At 37.2% G+C, this 23,724-nt stretch overlaps 1 protein-coding gene across 1 annotated transcript in view; it reads left to right on the forward strand.

Moving 5' to 3' along the window:
• The window catches only part of RABGAP1L (RAB GTPase activating protein 1 like), a 648,400-nt gene that overhangs the window by 179,823 nt on the left and 444,853 nt on the right, over nucleotides 1–23,724 (forward strand). Inside the window, exon 13 of the mRNA XM_027868366.1 lies at nucleotides 6,250–6,400. Coding sequence (XP_027724167.1) covers nucleotides 6,250–6,400 — 151 coding nt within the window. The remainder of the gene's footprint in view (nucleotides 1–6,249; nucleotides 6,401–23,724) is intronic.

Consider the following 23,724-nt stretch of genomic DNA (forward strand, 5'->3'; position numbering starts at 1 on the left):
GGTGTTGTGGGGGGGGATGGAAGTGACAAGGACAGACTTGCTCTTTAGGAAAATCACTGTGGTAACTGAGTGGAGGACATTCTGGAGTGAGAAGAGATTTGAGGCAGGGAGACCAACTAGGAGGTTATTGTGATAATTCAAATGTGAGGTGATGAGGACCCTCATCATGGTAGTTGCTTTGTGAGTAGAGAAGAAGACATGCATGAAATATGTCATAAAGGTAGAAGTGACAGGGCTTGACTGCAGATTGGACACATGGGGTGAGTGTGAGTGAGCAAAGTGAGGAACTAAAGATGATGCTGAGGTGGAAAGTCCAGGAGTGTGTTTTTGTTTCGGTCTTTCTTTGTTATAGATATAGTCTAATGGTATGAAGCATTATCCTCTTTCTGAAATATGACTAAGTATTCTAGTTACTATATGTAATGTAGTTGCTGCAGTTTTGCCAGGGTAGCCAGAGTAATTAGGGATACAAATCTGGTGGTGACCAATAGGAAGAGGGAGGCTGAGAAGGGGGTGAATTTGAGCAAAAAAAAAAAAACTGTTGAATTGTTTTTGGGACATTTTGAGATATGCGTAGACCATCCAGTATGAGATGTCAAAAAGGCAGTAGGTGATTTAAGAATGGAACTCAGGAAGGAGATTAGGGCTAGATATATAGACCTGCATGGAGATAATTGATCTCATGGGATGAGATCACCAACTGAGATAGCATAGAAGGAGAAGGGGAAAGGGGGCAGGACAGAGACCCTTATTATTAGTGAGAGTGACCTGAGTGAAAATCCAGCAAAGACGACTGAAAAGGAGATGTCAGACAGGTAAGAGGAAACCTATGAAGAGCAATGTAACAAAAACTGAGAGAGGAATGAGTATTTAGTTAAAGAGGGTGATTGACCAGTTCAGATGTTCCACAGAAGTCTGAAGGGTGAAGAATGGAAAAGACTTTTAGATTTGGTCAATAGGAGATCATTAGTCACTTTGGAAAGGGCAGTTGCAGTTGAATGTTGGAGTCAGAAGCCAGATTGCAGAGGGTTTAGAAGCTAGTGAGAGGCGAAGCTGCATAGGTACCTAGTGTAGATGACTTTAAGTCAGAAGTTTAGGCAAGAAAAAGAGGAGAGATATAGAATTATAGCTAGTAGGAATGGTTGGATTGAGTTTTTTTTTTTTTTTTTTTTAGAACAGGGAATTCATGGCCATGTTTGTTGGAAGTAGAGAAAGAGCCAATAGATATGAAAAGACTGAGAATTAGAGAGTTGGGAGGATTGGGGGGGCATTCTGCTGGACAAGATTAGAGGGAACGTGATCAGTGGTGTATGTTGAGTGATTTGCCTTGTCAAGAAGGGCTATCTCTTTATGTGCAAGAGTGGTGAAGGAAAAGGTTTGGCGGGGGGGGGGGGGGGAAGGATATTTAAGTGACCTAAGGTGAGGAGGAGGGAAGAGAAGTATTCAGCGATTCATACCCAGGCTTCCTGATTCCAAATTTAGTACCCTTTCACCTATGCCTCATTGCCTCCTAACATCATTTCCTTAATAACTTCCTCTAAAGGGCAATGAAGAGAAACATGATCATAATACTTTAAGAGATAGGAATAGACAGCTTACAAATGTAGCAGTTATTTCAAAATCAGAGGAGAGGTGAATTGAAATACTAAATTAGAAGGATAAATGTGAAAAGATTATGCTTTACATCATAGCAACAGCTTAGTCTTAACCTGTTAAATATCAAATCCAAAAAATGGGAGCTGGACAAAAGTCAAAACACTGATTTTAATGTAAGTTCCTAGAAAGGTTTATCTTATATAAGAGTTGTCACAGTAGGTTCTGGAAGGATCCAGAAACTCTCTTAACTTACTGATTGAAGAAAACCTCAAAAAGTGCTGGGGAGGAGATGAGAGAACCTAGCATGCTGTCCATTACAAGTATTCAGAGGTGACAGTAGGAAGAGAACAACATAAAAGGATGTAAAGTAGAAAAGTTGTGATGATGTTTTTATACGCATGAGATAATGGATGAAATGTACTTAGTAAATGACTATTATGTAATAAGCAATGGGATAGAAGTAAAAAGTTACATAATCCTGGCCCTCTCGGAGTTATGTTCTGATGAGGGAAATAAAAAAAAAATGCTTGTTGACATGCAGGGTATTGGTAGCTGGGGAAGAACGTTTTGGTCCGGGAAGCCATTGGAATGATGACTGGAACAACAGGACAATCTCTTTTCTGAGCCAGGGGTAGTATTGCTATGATTACAGTTCTCAGAATAAGAGGTGGAAAGAGGGGAGGAGGAGTGGGAGAGGACACACGGGTGGCTACAACACAGAAAGTGGCCAGGGGCAAGTTGAAGATCTACGTAGTGCCCTATTGTCACCAACAACCATAGTTGAAACACTGTATTTAGAATCTGCCAGACACTTAAATGAATGCTTATTGATTGACTATCGCTATAATAGCCAGTGTAGAAGAATGAAGAAAAGCTAAGAAGATAAAGTCAGGAGTATGTATAAAATGTGTAAAAATCTATGTGTATAAAAGAAATGTGGGGTTCATCCGATAAGCATTTACTATTTGCTTCTGTCTACCTGGAGCTATGTTAGGTTTGGTTTTTGAGGATTCAGAGACAAAAATGAAGCAGTTTGCCTTCAGGGAGCTTACATTCTTTTCCTAGATAACCTGAACACAATATAGATAGAAAGTAGTGTCAGCACGATGGAGGCACTAGCACCTGAGAGGATAATTTTTGGAAAAGAGAAGAGTTAGGGGGAACATTATAGCTATTTTCAAATATTTGGAAGGTTGACACATTGAAGAAGAAGTAGCATCTTTTTTTTCTTGACTCAGGGAGCATCATTAGTTGGATAGGTTGAACAGAAGCAGATTTTGGTTCCATATAAAGAAGAACTTCTTAATTAGAAGTGTCTAGAGATGGAATATGCCTTGACCCGGTGACACTACTATGAGGCATACATACACCCCCAAAAGACCAAGGCTGTATATATACAAAGCTGTTTATAGCAGCATTTCTTGTAGTAAAGAACTGGAATAAATTGGTTGTCTGCCTGCTGAAGAATGGCTGTACAAACGATGGTATATGAAGATAATAGAAAGTTATTGTGCTCCAAGAAGTAATGGAAGAGACAGGAGCCAGAGAAGATTTGGATGAACTGATGCAGAGTAAAGTGAGCAGAAGCAGGAAAAGAATTTATACTATAACATCAGTATTGTAGAAACCAACAATCAGACTTATGAACTCTGATTTATATAATGACGGTAATACAGTAAAGAAAAACAACCAGTTTATCAATCAAGCATTTATTAAGCAAGATTCTAATGATACAGAGACAATGAATGAAACAATCCCTTGCTCAGTTATGACTGTAGAAGCTTCATGATGAATCACACTTCCCACTTCTTAGCAGATAAGTAGTTGACTGAAGGTATAGAAAACATTTTCAGAAAGGACAAACACATGAATTTGTTTTCCTTGACTATTCTTATTTATTAGCATGGAGAACTTTGTATTAAATTCCCATTGCTTCACACAGTGCTCGGCACAAAAATAATTGGTATAAGCATACAATAAATGATTGTTGACTATAATACAAACTGTTGTTGTTCAGTTGTTTTTGTCATGTCCTGACTCTTCGTGACCCCATTTTTTTTTTCTCTTGGCAAAGTGGAGTGATTTGCCATTTCCTTCTCTATCTCATGTACAGATGAGGAAACTGAGGCAAACAGGGTTAAGTGACTTGCCCAGGGTCACAGTAAGTATTTGAGACCAGATTTGAACTGAGGAATTGAGTCTTCCTGATTCCAGGCCCAGTACTCTCTCTACTGCACTACCTAGCTGCCCTGTAATGCAAATTACAATGTAATTAAATTTAGTGAGATTTTATCAGGGAGATATTAATTATGTAACTCGAGGACTCAAGTAACTTTTTGTGGAGAAGATGGCAGTTCAGCTGGGTCTTGGAGAGAAGAATTTCAATAATTAGGTGATGTGGAAGTCGACCATTCCATGCGTGGAGTGTGAGTCTGCAAAGATACAGAATCAGGGCAGTTCAGGACTGTGAAGAATCTAGTTTGTCTAGAATGTAGTATGTGGTGAGAGTCCAGCTCATTTGGCCCTTGATTGTAAGTGGCGATGATACAGGGCTGGCCAATACTAGGAGCATAGTTCACTAGGGTAGAAAGCCCATGTGATGTGTATGTTGGAGATCATGAGTGATGCTCTGGTTTGCCTACAAAGTGGCATTCCATTATTCAAAGTGACTGGTATCAATCCAGTCATCTCCACCCGTCTCCCAAACTGGGACTGCCTAGCTTCTTCCCACTTGGAGGAGAACTCTGTGGATCTTATCTCCAGAAACTGTGTCCCCAAACACTGGAGAGCTGCTTCACTCAGCTTTAGGTCTCCTGCCCTGGAGCTGAGTTATTCTGTTGTTTGGGTGACTGATAATGGCTAATTCCCCAGCCCATTATATGTCTGGCCCAAGATCAAACCATGCTTCTCACCCCCTTCCAGAGTCCACCCAGCCATTTTGCCATCTGTCTTGCAGCCACTGCTGTCCCCTGTGATTCCACTCAAAATTTCTGTGCATCTCCAGATCAAACTCCCTTCTCTGACCACTACTCCTTTATTTGTGTTTTCTCCCCTGTTGGAGTATAAGATCCTTAATTTAAGGGTAGGGCTTGTTTTCCTTTTGTGTTACTATCTCTGGTTCTTAGCACTGTGCCTGACATAGGAGGAAATGCCTCCTCATTCATTTCCTTCCACATGATACAAGTCTAGGGTTGAATGCCAAATAGAGGATCAGAGCTTTATCGTCAGAGAAGGCTGACTGGCCTAGAGTGCACAGGTCTAAGCTAGGTTGGTGAGCAGGAGAAGAATCTGAATATATAGTCATGGGTCCAAGCTCAGGGTTTAAGCCAGGCACAAGGATTTTATCTCTTATCCTAGGTATCCAGCTCATTTCTTCCTCACCTCAGTATTTTAGAATCCTCATCTTCCTTTGAGGCTCAGGTCAAGTGTTGCCTTTTCTGTGAAGGCTTCTTTGAATCTTCTTTTTCTTGGTTTTCTGTCCCTCCTCAGATTATCTTTACCTATCTGTGTATATGTTGTATCCCTTTGTTAGAGTATAAGGTCCCTGAAGGCAAAGGTGGCTTGTTTTTGGCTTTATATTTCTAGTGTTTTGCACATAGTAGGTGCATGATAAGTGTTGAATTGAGCTGAAGTGGGTGCAGGATTCAGTGGGGGAGGCTGGGAAACAGTATCAGATCTAAAGTAAGGTTGCAGGTTCACAGAGTGTCTGTCCTAGTGTTCTGCCCCCTTTTAGATGTAGACACTTAAGTGCTAGTAGGAATACAGTGCTTAGGGGGAGAGGGTGCTTTGGTGTTGGCCATTCCATCAGAGAGCTCAGTCCTCCGAAGGGAGCTTGTGCACAGTCTAGCATTCTTCTGAAGAGAAAGAATTAGTAATGCAGATGACCTCAGATCATTTCTAGTCTGGTGTAGACCTTGAAACGACAGAATCCTAGGGTTTAGAGCTAAAGTCGAGTTAATTCTTAAGGTCAGCTTTGATAGAACAGAGGCCTAACTTCCTGGTTTGGGGTGGAGTTTTTTTTGTCTTTGTTTTTTGGATGAGTTGACCCCATAGAATTTGAGTCTTCTCTTCAGCCCTTCTAGTTTGGTTACATTTCCTTAGTGCCAAAGCTAAATCATCCTTCTTTGCAAATGGAGTTTTGGTGAGGAATCCTAGGAACCATAACGTTGAGGAATCTGTACTGCCCCCCTTCCTTGTCCCACCCAGGTGATGTACCATGTTCGGTCTCCTTCTTTCTCCATTCTAGGATTCAGAAGATATCCTGACTGCCTGAGTGGCTGCTTCACTAAAGTTATTACTCATAACTAAGGACATAGTCATTGAGGAATAGAAGAGAAAAGAAGAAAGAACATTTTCCCTGAAGGCCATAGTGTTTTAGTTTCATAATTTAAGACAAAGCAGAACTAAATAATGAAGTTAGTTATGCCATTGAATTTAATATCTCTTATTATTTCTTACCCCCTTTCACTTTTTTTCTTGATTTAAAGCTAACATATTGTATAAATTCATAAACATACTTTCCATAGGAACTGTGTAAATTCAAAGAAAACTGTTTATAGATTTCTTAACATTATGTGGTTGAAGAATTGACAAAGGCTACGGTGACTATTTTCTCTCTCTCCCTCTGTCTTTCTTTGTTTCTCTTTTTCCTAGGCACAATAACCTTCGTGTACGCCCCAAAGGACTCTCCACTCTGGTGAAGAGTGGGGTTCCAGAAGCGTTAAGGGCAGAGGTATGGCAGCTACTAGCAGGCTGCCATGACAACCAGACTATGCTTGATAAATACCGAATTCTTATTACAAAGGTAAGAGTTACTTTTTGTTTTGTTTGGAACAGATATTAAAAGAATTCATTTTACATAGAGCTCAGATGGCACACTCAGTCTTTCTTGTCAAAGTGATTGGAAATGTGTGATAAGTAGTTTTTCCTTTTTGACACAGACCTAGACTGGATGGCAATAAATAGCAAAAAACCCAGTTACCTTAAAGTGTTTCTGGCCTTGGCTCTTCCTTTTTGGATTTGTGTTATTTTATAACAAGGGCATACCATATTGGGTTTTATTTATATGTTAAATATTTTCTAACATGTTTTGGTTAACATTAACATTATGAGATTTATAAATATCAATTTCTCTGAGGCCTCAGATACACAAATGTAATTGAAAAATGAAAACAGCTTAAGAATTTAATTTTCACAAGCTTTCTCATCCCTGGGAGCCTAGTGGTATGGGTGTTACAGGCAGTTAAGTTACCTCTCGCCTTTTTCCGTCAGGGCTTTTGTGGGGACCATTGTGAACTCTGTCGTCCAAGTCTCCACCTTGATGGTAGAGATAAATCTTGGTTTAGGTTAGTTAGGGGGTCCCTCTTTCAGGTTTTTGCTTCCTAAGTTCCATATGTGCTGAAAATTTTGAGATTAAAATTTTTTTTTTTACTTTAGCTTTAGAAGGAAAGATGGTGTCTCATTGTTTAAGAACCCTTTGGCCCCAGGAGAGGTAGAGTAACTTACTAAAAGCTAGGTTGTAGCACGTAGGAGGATTGCCCAAGAATCATGATGTTTGTCAGACTAATTCATTGACTTCCATGATGTTTATTTTAAAAAGGGGATAGCAGCAATAACTGGGATTGACAAAAGAGGAATAAGTGTGGTATTCTTTTTCTTTCCTTCCCACTTATCCATCTCCACCCTTACTCCACCCTTAGAGTTTACTTGCTGATCATCTTAAATTTTTGCAGTGCCAGCAGCCATACCTAATAGGCGAAATAAAACAAGGCATTTGCAAGAGTTCTTGTGCTGACCTGAAGATGACTAGGTTCGCCAGGATGGAGCTGAAATTGTTCTCCGAGGCCATCTTGTCCCATACATACCTGAGGAGGTCTAGTGATATCCTTATTGAATATTCTAAAACTCACTTGGATCTGTGACCTCATTAATTTGAGAGTTCCCTTCAGCGATACAGATCACCATCCATGTATTCTTGCCCATTTCATGCTCCTCGTATATATTCTCCCCAGAGTTCACCCTAGGGGATTTGTCCGATGTTCTGGAGGACTTTCTGACATTAGGAAGATGCTAGTGGAGCATTCAGAGTTTTTCTTTTGTCTTCCCATGCCCTTAGGATCACAAGATCCTGGCTGTAGAGCTAGGAGTGACCCCAGAGGCCATCTGGCCCAACCCACTCCTTTTCTTTGACCATTGGGTACCCTGCTTTCTTGCCGTGTGACCAGCCCATCTTTTCCTGTTATATAATTTTTAGGTGAATTGGTGGATAAGTAGAAAGAAGTGACCCAAATATATGTTTTTCCATTCCAAACTGAATTAGCCTCTGACTAATTTCCAGCTCATTATATTTAGGAGGCTTTTCTTACTGGTAATGTGTATTAAACACCAGTAGATGCCTCTTTCTGGCATGACTTATAGCCAATGCTAGAGCAACCAAATAAGGTTAGGAATACATGCCTGGTGATCACATCTGTATGTAATTAATCACATCACTACCCAGGTGATCACTCAGGGATTGGGAATTTTAATTAGGGTGAGGAGAAAGATAGACAATTACCCAGGTCAGATTTAATTGGGGAGAGGAATTTTGACAGCAAGAGGGCAGCCTGAGTGCATTGGGTATCTGGGGAAGGAGAGCAAGCAGTCCCAGAGGAGTTTGGATGAGAAAGTATGAAGGTGATAAAAATGCATTTGGCCTATTTTTAAATTTTTGTTTAGTGCTCTTCTGTAAAATGCTTATGTCGAAATTGAGATATTAGGACTGGTTTAGATGGAAGTATACCTCAGAATCCTCCAGTTCATTCTGGTCTTCTCTGTTGAGGCTAGTTCAATTCATCTATTCCGGTTTAGTCTGCTGTCTCCTGATCAAAGCCATCCTTTCTTTTATTGAGAGGAAGAATTAAAAAGAAAAAGGAGAGTATGGAGACATTGTATACTTTGTCTCCCCTCTCATTGTTGATTAACAATTGAGTGCAATACAGCATTTGTGGAATTTCCACGTTTGTTCAACCTTTAGAACGTATCTTTTGTCAATGACAAAGGTTTCCTGTAATTATTTGTAAAGGATTTTCCTTAAGATGTATAATTATGCATCTCCACACTGCTATTTACTATTGGTAATGGAATCTAATTGTGATGGTGATATGCTGTGGTATTTAGTTTCCAACCTAAGAATGGCCCACAAAGAACCTGTATCTTCCCTTGCTTTTTTTGGACAGCTGTATTGAATATGTGATATTTGTTTTCTTAAGAAAAATAATTGTACTCAATAGACAGAGTAGAGAATATCAGGAAAAACTGTAGTCAGTTGACTCATTTACAGTAGCAGTAGTTAAAATCTGTTGTGGAATATTGTTCTTTCAAAAGTGTATGTAGGTCAGAGCTTATTTTAAAAAGGCAAATATAAACTGTTACATATTTAGTTATTATCAGTACTTAGGACTGAATAATAAAGTATAATTTTAAGGAAATTAATCAGCACAGTTCCCAATTCACTCTACTGATGAATGACAACACAGAAATGTATGTAATTTGATTTCCTTTGTTAACTGCAGTGTGATTAAAAAAAAATACCCTAACATTTTAATACAAGTAATTTAGAATCCTATGACTGTGGTATCGTGCCTATCTTCAAAACTCATAGTTTTTTGTAAGAGGAAGTATAATGGTATCTTAAATTTTGTCTCAATCTTTCCTTTTGAGGAGAAAAAATGTGCTTTAACTTTTCTGTTATGAGGGAAGGAAGGGGACTTATAGAAGTCACAAGATTTTCTGGTTTTTTATTTTTTTGATGGTCAGTTAGCCTTTTTTGTTTATGAGATGTTTATGAAATGTTTAGAGATGAAACATAAGGAGGACCTCTGCCTGTTGTTGGTGATTGCTCCCTAAATATCAGTCTCTACTTTTGACCCAATTTAAAATATTCTTTCTTCTTATGTTAGTGGGAGGATTTCCAACACTTAGATCGGTCAAACATACCAGAATATGTGGTCATAGAAGACTTATATTAAATGCATCAGAGTACCCAAGCAGTTTGTGAATTCTTGCAGATGAGTGCCACTGGTGTGTATTTGTTCTGGTGCTGGTGCTGGTGCTATTTAGAAACTTCTGCCTTTGAGAGAGATTTGTTCTATATTAAACTGAATTTGTATTTCAATATATACAAGTTTCAAGTGTCACTTTGGAAACTTTCTTCTCTAGTTATACTTATATGAAATGCAGATAGACTCTCCTATTTAAGATCCCAGAAATGTATGTCCATTAATTTCCCACACATTATTTGTCAAAATATAACTCCTTATGGAAGTAGTTCTTATTTTCAAATATAAGGTTTTGACTTTTAAAAGACAACTACTATATAATTTGGTACCTTTCTCATTAATTCTTAACTTTTATGTTACAATACCACCTTCAGTTCTTAATTTGGAGTAAAAAACCTTTCCCTTTTATTTGTGCTCAAACTTTGAGCTGGTTTAGCATCAAACTACTCTTGAGTTTTAACAGTGGTACTTTTGTCTTTGCTTTTGCTGTTTCTGTTGAATAAAGAACATGTCCCATTGCAGTCCTGACCTATGATTACATGGTTCTAGTAAAAGAGACACAGGATCACAGACTCTCAGAGCTAGAAAAAGGAGCTCAGAAGTTATCTGGACCTACCTCTAATGGAAGGAAGGAAGAAAACAAGCATATATTTAGCACTTACTGTGTACCTGGTACTGGGCTAAGAGCTTTACAGATATTTCATTTCGTCCTCACATCAGCCCTAGGAGGTAGATGCAATTTTACCTCCATCTTACAGGCAAGGAAACTGAGGCAAACATGTTAAGTGACTTGCCTAGAGCCACATAGCTAGTACCTCACCTCCACAAACTGAATCCACTCTTCTTAAGTTGCCATCCATCTTGGAGTGCTCATTATCCAGCTGCTGTTAAGTAATTTGCATTACCTATAAATGGGACTTATTTTTTCCAGCATCATTTCTCTTAAGCTCATTAAATTGAAGTGATTTTGATATAAAGAGGCCAGCTATTTATAGTTACTGTAATTAGCTTTAAAATACAGTGTGGGGGCTTAAATATTTCCCATCATATAGAATACATACCTCTTTTCTCCATAAGATATAAAAGGAGTTAAATGACTACATAGGCCTTCTGGCCAGAAACAGTGTAATTTCAACTTTATTCTTTTTTAATACTTCCTCTCCCCTCAACTATTTCTAGTAGTAGCAGCCGCTAGCTAGTGTGTGATTCGATTTGTGTTTTAATATTCATTCACCTATATATATTTGTTGCCTTTTTGGAGCAGATTAGTTTTATAAACTGAGTCAGATGTTGTCTTAAAAACTGTCTCCGAGCTATTTTCTTAAATATTGCATCTACTTTCACATGGACGAGAAGAGTTAATAGAAAGACATCATATATTGAGATGAAATTTAATAGGAATAAATATTGAGACCCCCACTTTGGGTAAAAAAAAAGAGGAGTCATTTAAGTTCAGGATGGAGGATAGATATGTGGCTAGGCAGTAGTAAATGTGAAAAACTGATTATGAAAAAAAAAACAATATGAATCACCAGCGTGATTAGCATGGCAGCCCAAAAGCTATCTTAGCTAGCATTAATGGAGGCATAGTGGACATGTTAGTTCTTCTGTGTTCTCTGCTGTGATCTAACCCCTTTTAGTTTTGAGCCCACTGCTGAACTGAAAGCCTACCGCTTTCAGTTTTGAGAGCATGTTATGCAGTTTTGCAGTGTGTTATGAAGGATATTGACCATTTAGACTGGAGAAGGGAGAAGAGGATAAGCATTTCTATAGCTTCTCCTGTGTCCTGGGCACTGTGCTAAGCACTTCACAAATATTGTTGAAGAAATGGAGGCAAACTGAGGCTAAGTAGCTTATGTAGGGTCACACACCTGCATGTAAATATCTGCGGCTGGATATGAATTCTTGATTCGAGGCCCAGCATTCTATTCCTTGTGCTGCCTCGGGTACTGGATAGAAGTGGGGTAATGGGAATAATGGGATCGTTTTGAATGGGATAATGGGAACTTTTGAGACTCTGTTATATAGTAAAGTCTGTTGGAGGAAGGGATGTTCAACTTGAGTAAACAAGATTATGTATAGGAGAAAAGATTGTGGAAAAAAATAACTAACATTTATATAGTGTTTACTGTGAGCCAGGCACCATGCTAAGTGCTTTACAATTATTAGCTCTTTTAATCCTTACAACCACCCCGAGAGGTAGTTACTATTATTATCATCCCCATTTTGCAGATGAAGAAACTGAGGCAAACAGAGGTTAAGTGACAGTGACTTGCCCAGAATCACAAAAGTAGTAAGTGTCTGAAACCAGATTTGAATTCAGATCTTCTTGATTTCAGGCCCAGCACTTTTTCCACTGCACCAAATAATAGCTATCTTCAAATTTTTTTTTAAATAAGAATTTACTTATTTTCTTTGGCTGCATAAGGAAATTGCAGAGAGGCAGATTTAAACTTGATATTAAGCAAAAAAAAAATTCCTAGGCATTAGGCTTATCCAAAAATGGAATGGGCTGATGTAGAAGACTGTGAATTTCCCTCTACTGAAAGTCTTCCATTAAGCAACTGATGAACGCTTGTAGTGGCTGTTGTAGACAGAAGTATCATTTGGATGCAGATTGGATTGGCTTAGCTTTGAGAGCCTTTCCAACACTGAGAGTCTGTGATTTTGTGAAAATCTGAGAATTTGTACCTGATATTTCATAAGGTATATTTCTTTGGACTTCTCACATCTTTTGGATGGAAATTTTTTTCTTTTTGTTGTATATGATAAAACTTAGAATTTTTATTATATAAATATGGAGGCATACTAAAGAAATTAGATTAGACCTTTACAGATATGATCCAGCTTTTCATTTTATGCATAAGGAAATTGAGACCTGAAGAAATTAAATCAGATTAAGGTCAAATAGGTATTTTAGGAGGTGAACAGAGATTTTGTTGTTGTTGAGTTGTTTCAGTCGTTTCTGACTCTTTGTGACCCCATTTGGAGTTTTCTTGGCAAAGATACTAGAGTGGTTTTCCGTTTCTCTCTCCTATTTCACAGGTGAGAAAACTGAGGCATGTAACAGGGTTAAGTGACTTGCCCAGGGTCACACAACCAGTCAGTGTCTGAGATCAGATTTGAACTCAGGTCTTCTTGACTCTGGGCCTGGCATTATCCACTCTGCCACCTAGCTGCCTCTTTAAAAAAATCAATTTTATTTTGTTTTAGTCCCAAATTCTCTTTTTCCTTCCTTTTCCTCCCTCATCCATTGAGAAGTCAAGACAAGCAAAATTTGTTACAAATAATTAGTCATGCAAAGCAAATTCCCACGCTAGCCTTGTTACCTTGTACCCTCCTATGAACTTAAAAGTAATTATCCTTTTTCTTCACTGTTTATTCTCTTCTGTTGTGTGAGAGAGTATTATTTTCCTCTGGAGTTCATTTAATTCCTATATGCATACCTATAATAAACCAACCAACAGAAATATATTTCTTTAAGGATGGGCCTTCCCAGAGCTGTCTTTTATAGCAGGAAAGCAGTATGACATAGACAGCTAGCTGGCTTTGGAGTCAGAAAAACCTGAGTTTCATTCCTGCCATTGACATGAACTGCCAGCCTGACTCCCAGGAAAGTCAATTAACCTCTTAATTCCTCAGGAAACTCTCTTTGGCTTTGTTAAAATGACAAATTGTGGATTTGTAATGATAATGGGAGTTTTACCCTTAGCCATCCCTACTTCCCTAGACTAATAAAATCAGAGCTTCACGCTAGAAAAATTGAAAAAAAGGTTGATGACTTGCACATCATCTCCCAGTTATCACCTCTATGTTGGTGGTTCCTGCTGTTATATCCGACCTTAATCTGTCTCCTGAGCTCCTGTCTCCCAGATATCTCCCTTTGTATGTCTTGAATGCCTGTCCCATCATCTTCTGTCTTCCCACCATCTACTGCTTGTATACTGTTCTCTCCCCTCAGCTACGACCCTGCTGCCGTTCCTAATCATATCTCTCCCGAGCTATTGCGATGATAGCCTTCCAGTTAGTTCTCACTGCCTCAGCCTCTCTGCTTTCCAATCCATCTTTCACTCACCTATCAAAGTGAATTTCCTAAAATGTAGAACTGGCCATGTCACCCCACCCCCTGCCCCCACCCTACCCACCTCGGTAAAATCCAGCAGCTCCCTATAACCTTGAGAATCAAATATAAATTTCTCTATTTAACATTTAAATCTCTTCATGATCTGGCCTTTTTCAACCTTTCCAGTCTTCTTATGTATATCTCCTTTTATATATACGGCAGTTCCACAACTTGGCCAGAATATATCATCTCCTGATTCTGCCCAAGTCCTGGCTGCTCCCCTCTCCTCCTAAACCCCTCCTGGAATGTTCTCCCTCCTCTCCTCTGCCTCTTGAATTCCCTGGCTTCCTTTAGGACTTAGCTCAAATTCTAGCTTCTGCAGAGGTCTTTCCTGGCCTGTGTCTCTCCTCTCAACCCCTGGCCCCCTCCCACCCATACTGGTGCCTTTCTTCTGAGATTACCTTCCATATGTTCTATATTGGTATCTTGTATGTACATAGTTAATTACATATTATCTCCACGCACCCCCCCCCCATTAGCATGTGAGCTCCTTGAGGATGGGGTCTGTGTTTCTGCATTTCTTTGTCTCATCATTTTTAGCACAATGCCTCTACACAGAGTAAGTGTTATGTTTGGTGACTGACTAATTAATCCCTGCATAACTTTCTTAGAGATCAGAGAATACTGCCACTACAAATGAATCATGAATAAACTTCTGCTATTCTCGAGTCATTTACCATGTTTGCATTGTGCAGTGTTAGCCTTTTAGATTCTCTGTGTTCCCATTACGTACTCATCTTAAGTACTTTTTGCTAAAATGATCATGAATAACCCCAGTATAATTGTAATTCCACTATGCATTGTCCCTTTAGAAACAGTTAACCAGGAATCATCTAGACAGGTGTAGAGAATGCATTAAATTCTGACTTGGATCACAGAGCTGGGAGTACAGTTTTCTTATATTCCAGGTCTTTGGATGTAGGAAAGAAAAAAAAGCTATGTGTACACATGTATATATTGTATGTGTAGGTATGTAGAGTTCTGAAGTTTCTGTGCAACTTATTTTAACCAGTCTAGCAGAATTGATTGTGTCATTTTCAAAATTGTTGTCCATATAATGAAGAACCAACAATCAAAGGGCTATTTGATCAGTCAGTCTGCATTTATGCTAAGCTCTTTTTAGATACTTTAGAAACATTTTGTTTCAATCAAAGTATTCCCATGTATCACAGAGCTTTGTAGGTGTTACAGGCACTAATCTAGGTGTTAGGTAAGAAATAAGTCATCTTTTTAGAGCCTCAGTACCATGGGTTATTTAGCAACACTGGGGATTAGATTATTGGTTTTTATTGAAATAAGTGGTAAGTTGAAATGATAATTTATTGATACCTCCTTCCCCTTTTCCCTTTTCCATTACCTATTTCTCTCTTTATTTTTTTCTTTTTACATTCTTGTATTTTTGTATATTGATTTTTTTGGTTATGTTTTCTTCATTGTGCAAAATTGTGTGTCAATGTTGACATGTTTATGTTCCTCATTTGTACCATTTTTAATTAGATTATGATATTTCAGTGATATGCCATAAATTGAAGCACAGCATTTGTAATTTTATCCTGGTTGACTATTATGTAGTAATTGCTTTTTAAAGCTTGACAATTTATGTAGTAATTTTGCAGTAGACTTATTGTAACATAGCTTATTATTGCTTGGAGTCAGATATGCTGAGTGTCAGACCATGTATTCTTATGTGAAAGAGTTTGGTATAGAAAATTCTATAGGGCAAATGGTAATTTTTGTTTTCCAGTACTAGCATCATAAAAGAGTTCTGCTATATACATATAACGCTTTTTCAGACTGATTTTTCTTTGAGTTATTCATAAGACTATTTATGAATTTAAAATAACATGCTTTCAGAGGCTTTACTAAAATAGCCTCATATCTGGTCACATTTCTTTCTTCTCTTGCTCTCTTTCTACCTCTGTTCTTTTTCTACTCGTTTTAGCTGTCATCCTTCTCTTCCCTTCTCTTTCTCCCTCTCTGTCTCTCTCCCCTCCTTCCTCTCTCTCCCTCTCTTCCTTTCCCCCTCCTCCCACTCCCTGTCCTCCTTTGGCAATAGGTGGGGTTGGGATTAGGAAAGGTGTTATGTAGAAAGTGACACTTGATTTGAGACTTGAAGCAAATCGATTCTAGAAGGCAAAAATGAGGAGGGAAAATGTCTCTTCTAGGGATGCAGGACAATGACAAGGAACCAAGATGGGAAATGCAAGTTGGTGCTGTGTGCAAAGGCCATTTTGGCTTAACTTGTAGTGTTTGGAGGGGACTGTAAAAAGATTAGAAAGATAGGATAGGACCTGGTTTACTGAGCTTTAAATGCCAAACGGCAGAGTTTATGTTTGATCTTCAGGATAGCAGGGAGCTCCCGGAGTTTTTTGAGTAAAGGGGAGACTTGGTCAGACCTGTGACAGGAAGATCACTTCTGTGGCTTTTTGGAGGATGAATTGGTATGGAGAAAGACTTGAGGCAGAAAATAATAAAGAAGTTATCGAAGTAGTCTAGGTGGGCGATAATGAAAGCTTGAAATCTAGTGAATCCCAGAAATGGGGTTGCTTAAAAGAAGCATATCTAAAAATCAAAATCATAAACAAAATAAAAATGAGAAGTAAGAACAAAATTTAGTATGTGTAGGAAAACTTCCACACAGCAGGAGATACTATCAGACAAAACAAAAACAAAAATCCATAATAGAGATAAACAAGGAAGTTATATTTTTCTGAAAGGAACACACATGACAAACAAATATCAGTATTAAACTAACAAGCTTCAAATGCAATACCATCAAAATTTATAAAGGAAAAATGAACAGTTACAAGAAGGCACAGCCAATAAAAATCAAAGTAGGAGAATTTCTGTCCCTCTCTCAGATTTGGACAGATATATAAAACAGGGAAATATAGAATTGAACTAATTTCTAGAATTATCTACAACTGAATGATTTATGGCCTTTTCTGCATAGTATTGTTAAGAATATGTGTATTTCTCAGCATCACATGTAACTTTTTACAGAAATTGACAATGTGGTAGGGCACAGAAATATTGCAAAAAAAATGTATGAAGGCAGAAGTACTAAACTCATCCTTTATAGACCATAACACAATACTAATAGTAGTCAATTCAGGGAATACAAACAAAAGACATAGACCCAAATGAAGACTTAATGAAATTCTAAATGAATGGACCAAAGAAGAAATCATAGAAATAGTTAATAATTTTGCAGTAGAAAATGATAATGCCAAAACAACATGCCAAAATTTCTGGGATACTGATAAAGAATTCACATAGGAAAAAAAAAGAATATCTTTCAAAACTATTTTCATAAGCAAAATAGAAAGAGGAAGGATTAATGAACTGAATATGCATTTAAAATGTAGAAAACCAACAAATAAGCTCAAAATAAGCACAAAAGAGGAAATAATGAATATAAGAGGAGAAATAGATAAATAAAAATCCAAAAAGACTATAGAAATGATTAAAAAATAACTAAAAGCTGGTTCATTGAAAAGACTAATAAATTGTTAAACCTTTAGCCAATGTGATTAAATGGAAGGCTGAAAATCAAATTAACCATAGCAAATGAACAGGCTGAAATCACACCAAAATCAGAAGAAATAGAATTATCAGAGCTTACTATATGCTAACAAAACTGAGAATATAAAAGAAATTGAGGAATATCTTCAAAAATATAAAATACCCAAATAGAAAACCAAATAGAGATCTTAAATAATCCATTATCTTAAAAGGAAATAGAACTAGCTGTAAAGGAAAGAAATTACCAAAAGAAGTTCTGGTCCTGATGGAATTTCAGGAGAATTCTTTCAAACTTTTAAAGAAACATTAATACCAGTACTATACAATTTATTCTCAAAAACTAAGAAAGAAGATGGTTCCAAAGTTGTATAGCTGGGTGACTAGAAGAATATGATGTCCTCAGCAGAAATGAGAGGTCTCAAAGGAGATGAGTTTGGATGGAGAAAGATGAGTTTTGTTTTAGACAAATTGAGTTTAAGGTGCTTATAGGACATGCTCTTCAAAAAATCTGAAAGGCAGTTGGGCATGTGGAATTGGAATTCCCAAGAGAAACTAGAGCTGACTATGTTAATCTGATAGTTATCTGCATAGAAGTATTCATCATAGCCCTGTTAGGTGATGAGTTCACCAAGGGATAGAATGTAGATAGAGAAGAGAAGAGGGTCCAAGATAGAACTACCTGAAGGAGATGGGATATTGATGCTGTTGAACCCAAATCCACTTCCCCTTAAATTCTGATCATTTCTCGTCTTTCTGTCCTCTGAGGACAAGAAGAGCGAGTCCAGTTTACTCTTTTATGTGACACCGCTTCAAACTAGTTGAAAAAGGCACCCCACCCCTGACTCAGAAATCTTCTTTTCTCCAGTCTCTGCATCACTGCTTGCTTTAACCCATTCTCTAACAGTGGTTTTGATTGTCATTATCACCTTATTCTTGACAAGCTCTGTATTTACAGTGTCTCTTTTAAAACATGCCTAGTCCTTGATTAATATTACAGATGTGGTGTCTCTAAACTCTTTGGGAGTACGGATTGTTTTCACTTTTTGTACTCGTATTCCTACTGCCTGGCATGGTCTCTTACTTCTGTCAACTGGCTTTCCTGGCTTCCTTTCTCAACTCATATCCTGTTTTCAGCAGGAAGCATTTCCTGGTGTTCTAGAGCATTTTGTAATTGATTCTGGAGATCATGGGTAACCATTGGAGTTTATTGAATATGGAGGGGGAAGAGCTTGTGACATGGATCTATCTTTTTTGTTTCTTATAACTATGTGAGCTTGGCATTACAGATGTTATTCTCATCTTACATAGAAGGAAACATTCTCGGAGAGGATAGTTGACTAAATTTTATAATAATATGACTTACCCAAAGTTACACAATCCCATTAGAGTGGGAGCTCCTTGAGTGCAGGGACTGGATTTTGCTTCTTTCTGTATCCCTGGCACTTAGCACAGTACCTGACACATAACAGGCACTTATAAATGCTAATTGACTGATTGACTTGGAATTGAATTGAAGTCTTATAGTGATATATTATTGTCATTAATCATAGTATCTTAGTAGGGTCTTCAAAGGCCATTTATTCCAAACTGTCTAATTTTTGTAACATGCCCAATATGTGGTCATCCAAGTTTCTTTTTTTAAAACTATTTAAAAAATTTTTTTGATTAATAAGCACTTATTTTCCCTCCTTCCCCACCCTCCCCAATTTAAAAAGAAAAATGAAACCCATATAAACTTGAAGTCTTTTTTGAAAGTCTCCCCCACTTTCAGAGAGTTCTCATCATTAACATTTTTTTCTTGCATCAAGCTTTATGTTGCCCCTCTGCAATTTCCATGTGTTGTCGCTGTTGTTCCCACTGGGATCAAACAGAGTAAGTTCAGTCTTTCTTCCACATGAAAACCCTTTAAACATATAAAGACTGCAATCCTATCAAATAAGAAAATTCACTCCTAATAATAAATCAGATACCATACTCAGTCACTGGTTCAGTCATTGATGGAGGATACTAGGTTGCCAGAAATTCCTATCATTCTCATGAAGGTTTATATCAGTCAGTCAGTCAATTAACTAGCATTTTTTGAGCACCTTCTGTGTACATGGCACTGTGCTAATTGTTGAGAACACAAAGCAAGGCAGAAGACAGTCTCTCCCCTCAGGAGGGAGGGAGACAACATCCAAATATTTATGCACAAATAAGGTATATATGGGAGAAATTGGAAGTTAGTCTCAGAAAGAAGACATAAAGATGAGGGAGGGCTGGGAAAGGCCTCTGGAAGAAGGTGGGGTGTGGTGAGGATCAAGAGAGAACACAGGTAAAAACCTTAAAGTATACGTCCTCTGCTTTCTAACCTCTCTGTTTTGTTCTAACCTTTCCGTGTCTCTGAAGTGTACCTTCTACCCTCCTGTACGCCACCCCTAACCCCCTCCACTTCTCTACCAGTTGAAACCCCATCAAGAGCTCTCTGGTCAGAATAGTTCTCTTTTTGGACTGATCACTGTATTTTGTTTATATCTCTCTAATCTTACTGTGTATTATGCTTGTTTCTTACCTTTCCTTGCTTGTAAGTTCTTTAAGGGAAAAGATCTTATATCACACCTACAGATTTAACATAGTGCTTTGTGTTCAGTGAGTGCTCAATAAATGCTTACAATGTTAATTGCTGCCCCATACTTCACCTCTTTACTAGTCCTATTCCCCTGCGCATCAAAGTAAATTGTGTGTGTGTGTGTGTGTGTGTGTGTGTGTGTGTGAGAGAGAGAGAGAGAGAGGGAGAGAGAGAGAGAGAGAGAGAGAGGGAGAAAGAGATACAGAGGGAAACAGCGAGACAGAGGCAAGCAGACAGTAATTGATGCTAAAATGTAGAAAACTAGCAAATATTGCAGAAAGAGAACTAAATTTTGTGAAATAATCAGACTACATTAACCTGCTATGGGGAGAAAAACTATTCCTTGTTATACTATCCTTTTCTGTATTTTGCTTTCTTGAACACGTATATGCACAGAAAGCTTCCCTTCATTTGTTCTTTTCAGACTAGTGCTGTCCAAAAGCATAGTTGACTTTCTCCATATATGATGCTAAATGGCTTCAGGGAAAATGATTTCCCCAGTGTGTAGTGGTCATGTATGACCATTGATCAAGTATCTGGTTGAAGCATATTTTACTTTAGAAGTCATTAGTTAAATTTTAGGAGAATACAGTATACTGTACAGTAAAATTGCATTGTTGAACATTAAAAGAAAAATGTCTAAGGTGGTATATGTAAAATTATATTTTATATAATTGAATATAATTTGGTGAATGCTTAAAAGAAGTCCAGTAATTCTTATATCAGATATGTAATTTCAGATACATGTAATTTTATTAGATGCTTCATAAGTGAATTAACAATTACACTTTAATTGAATAGATAAATAGCTGATTTTACTTTCTGTTACATAATTTGTATCTTTTAAAAGCTAATTAATTTTAAACTGCATATAAAATAAATTAAACTCACCAGGAGGATACTGGGTTTCACCAGGAGGCAGGCATTGCTTAATTACAGTGATCTTCTGTTCTGTGTCATCACCTTGTCTAGTTGTAAGAAATGAGCTTTTTGATAGAATGGGGTTATCCCATCTGGGACTGTGCTGCCGATATTTATAAAAGTCATGGTAAGACTTTGTTCTAGGACATTACTGATGGAGCTATGGTACCCACTGTGTTTTCTTCAGCAGATTTGTGTGTTTCTCTCTTCTCCATCCACATCCTAGGGAAGAGCAAGGTAGAAAGTGATGGATTAGGAGGAAGCATTCATTATGTAATTTGAATGTCTTAAATGTGAGCATGGATTTCCTTAAGAGAATCTTTTACCTATCAAAGTATTATTGGGAGAGAAATTTTTTTGTGAAAATATAACTTATTCCAGTTCTTTCACCTGAATGATGATAGTATAAATGCAAAAATCTTTTCTCAAATGGTATTGTCTGTGTAAAAATGACTGTACTTTTTACATGTGGCCCTTGTGTTTTCCTTTTCAAGGCCTTTTATATAGCCTTAAATTTCCACTTATCTAGATGAGAAACATGAATTTGTATAGTCATTTATTTGTACATTTTAAATTAGATTCATCAATTCACAGACTAACAATTTGCTGGAAGCCAGCACTTGATTATGTCAAAACATCCATATAATTTTTTTGTTCATTTTTAGTTTTATTGAGGCCTTTTAGTTTTTCATCTCAGTAATTTCTTGAATGTACCATCCCCTCCTACTCAATGAACTTTTCCTTATAATGAAGTTTTTTAAAAAAAGTTTATCAAAACTAGCCAATTTTTGGATGATGCATCTAATAACATTCATAACGTTCCACTTGCCTAGTCCCCTGTTCCCCCTGTCTTCAAAAAAGAAAATGGTGTATTTTCTTTTGTCTTTTTCAGGGCTATGTTTGTTCATTTTAATTAAACAATGTTTAGTTTAATTTTATTGTCCCTTCAGTTTATGTTATTGCAGTCATTGAGTATACTGTCTTCCTATTTATGCTTACTTCAGTCAGCTTTAGTTTTGTGTCTTCATGTCTCTTTGAATTCCTCAGATTTATTGTTCTGACTTTGTTTACCACTCTTTGCTAGTACAAAAATGCTGCTGTGAATATTTTGGTGCACATGAGACTCTTTGTTCTGTCTTTGACTTCCTTGGGGTCAGCAGTAGAATCTGTCTCAAAGGGTACAGACATGGTAGTTACTTTCCCCATTCATAATTTCCAAGTTGCTTTTCTGAAATGTCTGAGCCGATTCAGAGTCCCATGAACAGTGTGTCAGTGTGCCTGTCTTCCTGTAACCTCACCACTATTGAGTCTTCTTGTCATTTGTCATCTTTGTTTATTTGCTGCATGTGAGATGAAACCATGGAGTTAATTTAATCCATATAGTTTCAGTGCTAGTACAACTACTCTGTTAGTAGAAGAGTTCCCAGCACTTTGCATTTCTGAGGTTTTGTGTTGTGTTTACATAGCAAATATAGTTTATATTATTTTTTAGTTTGTAATATTAATAGGGTTAAAGTAACAAGGAAATGATGTTTTTTTTTAAGTTATGTTACTTATTATGGAATTGGAGTGGGAGTGCACTGTTCAGAAGGAGGTTATTTTTTTAACATAGTTCATTCAGACGCATAACGTTTCTGTAGCATATTTAAGCAAGGCTCTTATAATTTACTCATTAGAACTCATTAAATCTCTTTGAGGTAGGTGGGTGGCAGTGGTTTTTTGCAATTTCATGGATGTCAAGAGTAAGGACAAGAAGCGTTCAGTAAATTTCACAAGATTGCTCATGGTACTTTTCACCAGTGTACAGTTAAAACTTGGTTAAAACTTGAGATCTAAGAAGATCTCAGTTTTGAATTTAGGGCCACTCATTAAAGTCATCCCCAAACATTTATGAAGTGTGTCTTCTGAATTAAGAGCTGCAGAATAATGTTTTCCAGGGTTTTTTCTTTTTCTCTGAACTGCTTCTCTTCTATATATTATGTATGGGAATATCTGTGGTTTGTTAGTATAAACAGTGCTATTTTGCATAAGTTTTCTTTCAACCATGAGTAAAAATCTACTTTTATTTTCTAAGCAAGAAGCCTTGTCTAATGCATGGATATGACATTTTCAGCCTTCTACTTATTTTGGACCTATTGTTATATAAACACAGCATCACTTAAAAAAATCTTCATAACAGTGTCCTAAAAGTTCACAAGTTGGGGAGAAATGTGATCCATGAAATATATTTCTTTGTGTAACTACCTTTTTCAGCCTTTTAAAAATTGACTTTCACCTAAAAAAAAAAATTGACTTTCTATCTGTCTTTGTCTATGTGTTAATGTGGAGTAATGAAAAGAGCATGTATATCGACGACCGAAGAAAACCCAGCTTCAAGTATAACTTGAATACTTTCTAGCTGGTTTTCTCTGTTCAAGTCATCTAACTTCTTTGGGCTCCAGTTTCCATATCTATAAAACAGGAATAATAATATACACACAGCTTAACACAGAGTTGTAAAGAAAGTGATTTATAAATTTTGAAGTACCATTCAAATATAAATTTTCTTTTATCCCCCTCTTTGTCTTTCTGTTTTATAAAATTCTTCTTTCTTCTCTCTCATTAATTCTCTCATTCTTTTTCTCTCTTGAAATTGCCCACAAAATAGAACTGAATTTATAGTTACAATTGTTTGTTTTACTTATTAACTAGATTTCTTATGTTCTATTAATTTTTTAAGTTATAGGAATGGAACTTTTTTTATACCTCTCAAATTACAGAACTAAAAGTTCCAATATCACCCAGCTAATTTTATTTGGTTTTCATTTAAATGACCCACAGTTAGAACTTTTCATTTGCTCTGTAGGTCAGTTGGCTCTTGATTTCTCTCTTTTTTTTTAACCTTTCCTTCCTTCCTTTCTTTCTTTTTCTTT

This window comes from Vombatus ursinus, unplaced genomic scaffold, assembly GCF_900497805.2.
Source record: "Vombatus ursinus unplaced genomic scaffold, bare-nosed wombat genome assembly UNPS02014789.1, whole genome shotgun sequence".
Lineage (NCBI taxonomy): Eukaryota > Metazoa > Chordata > Mammalia > Diprotodontia > Vombatidae > Vombatus > Vombatus ursinus.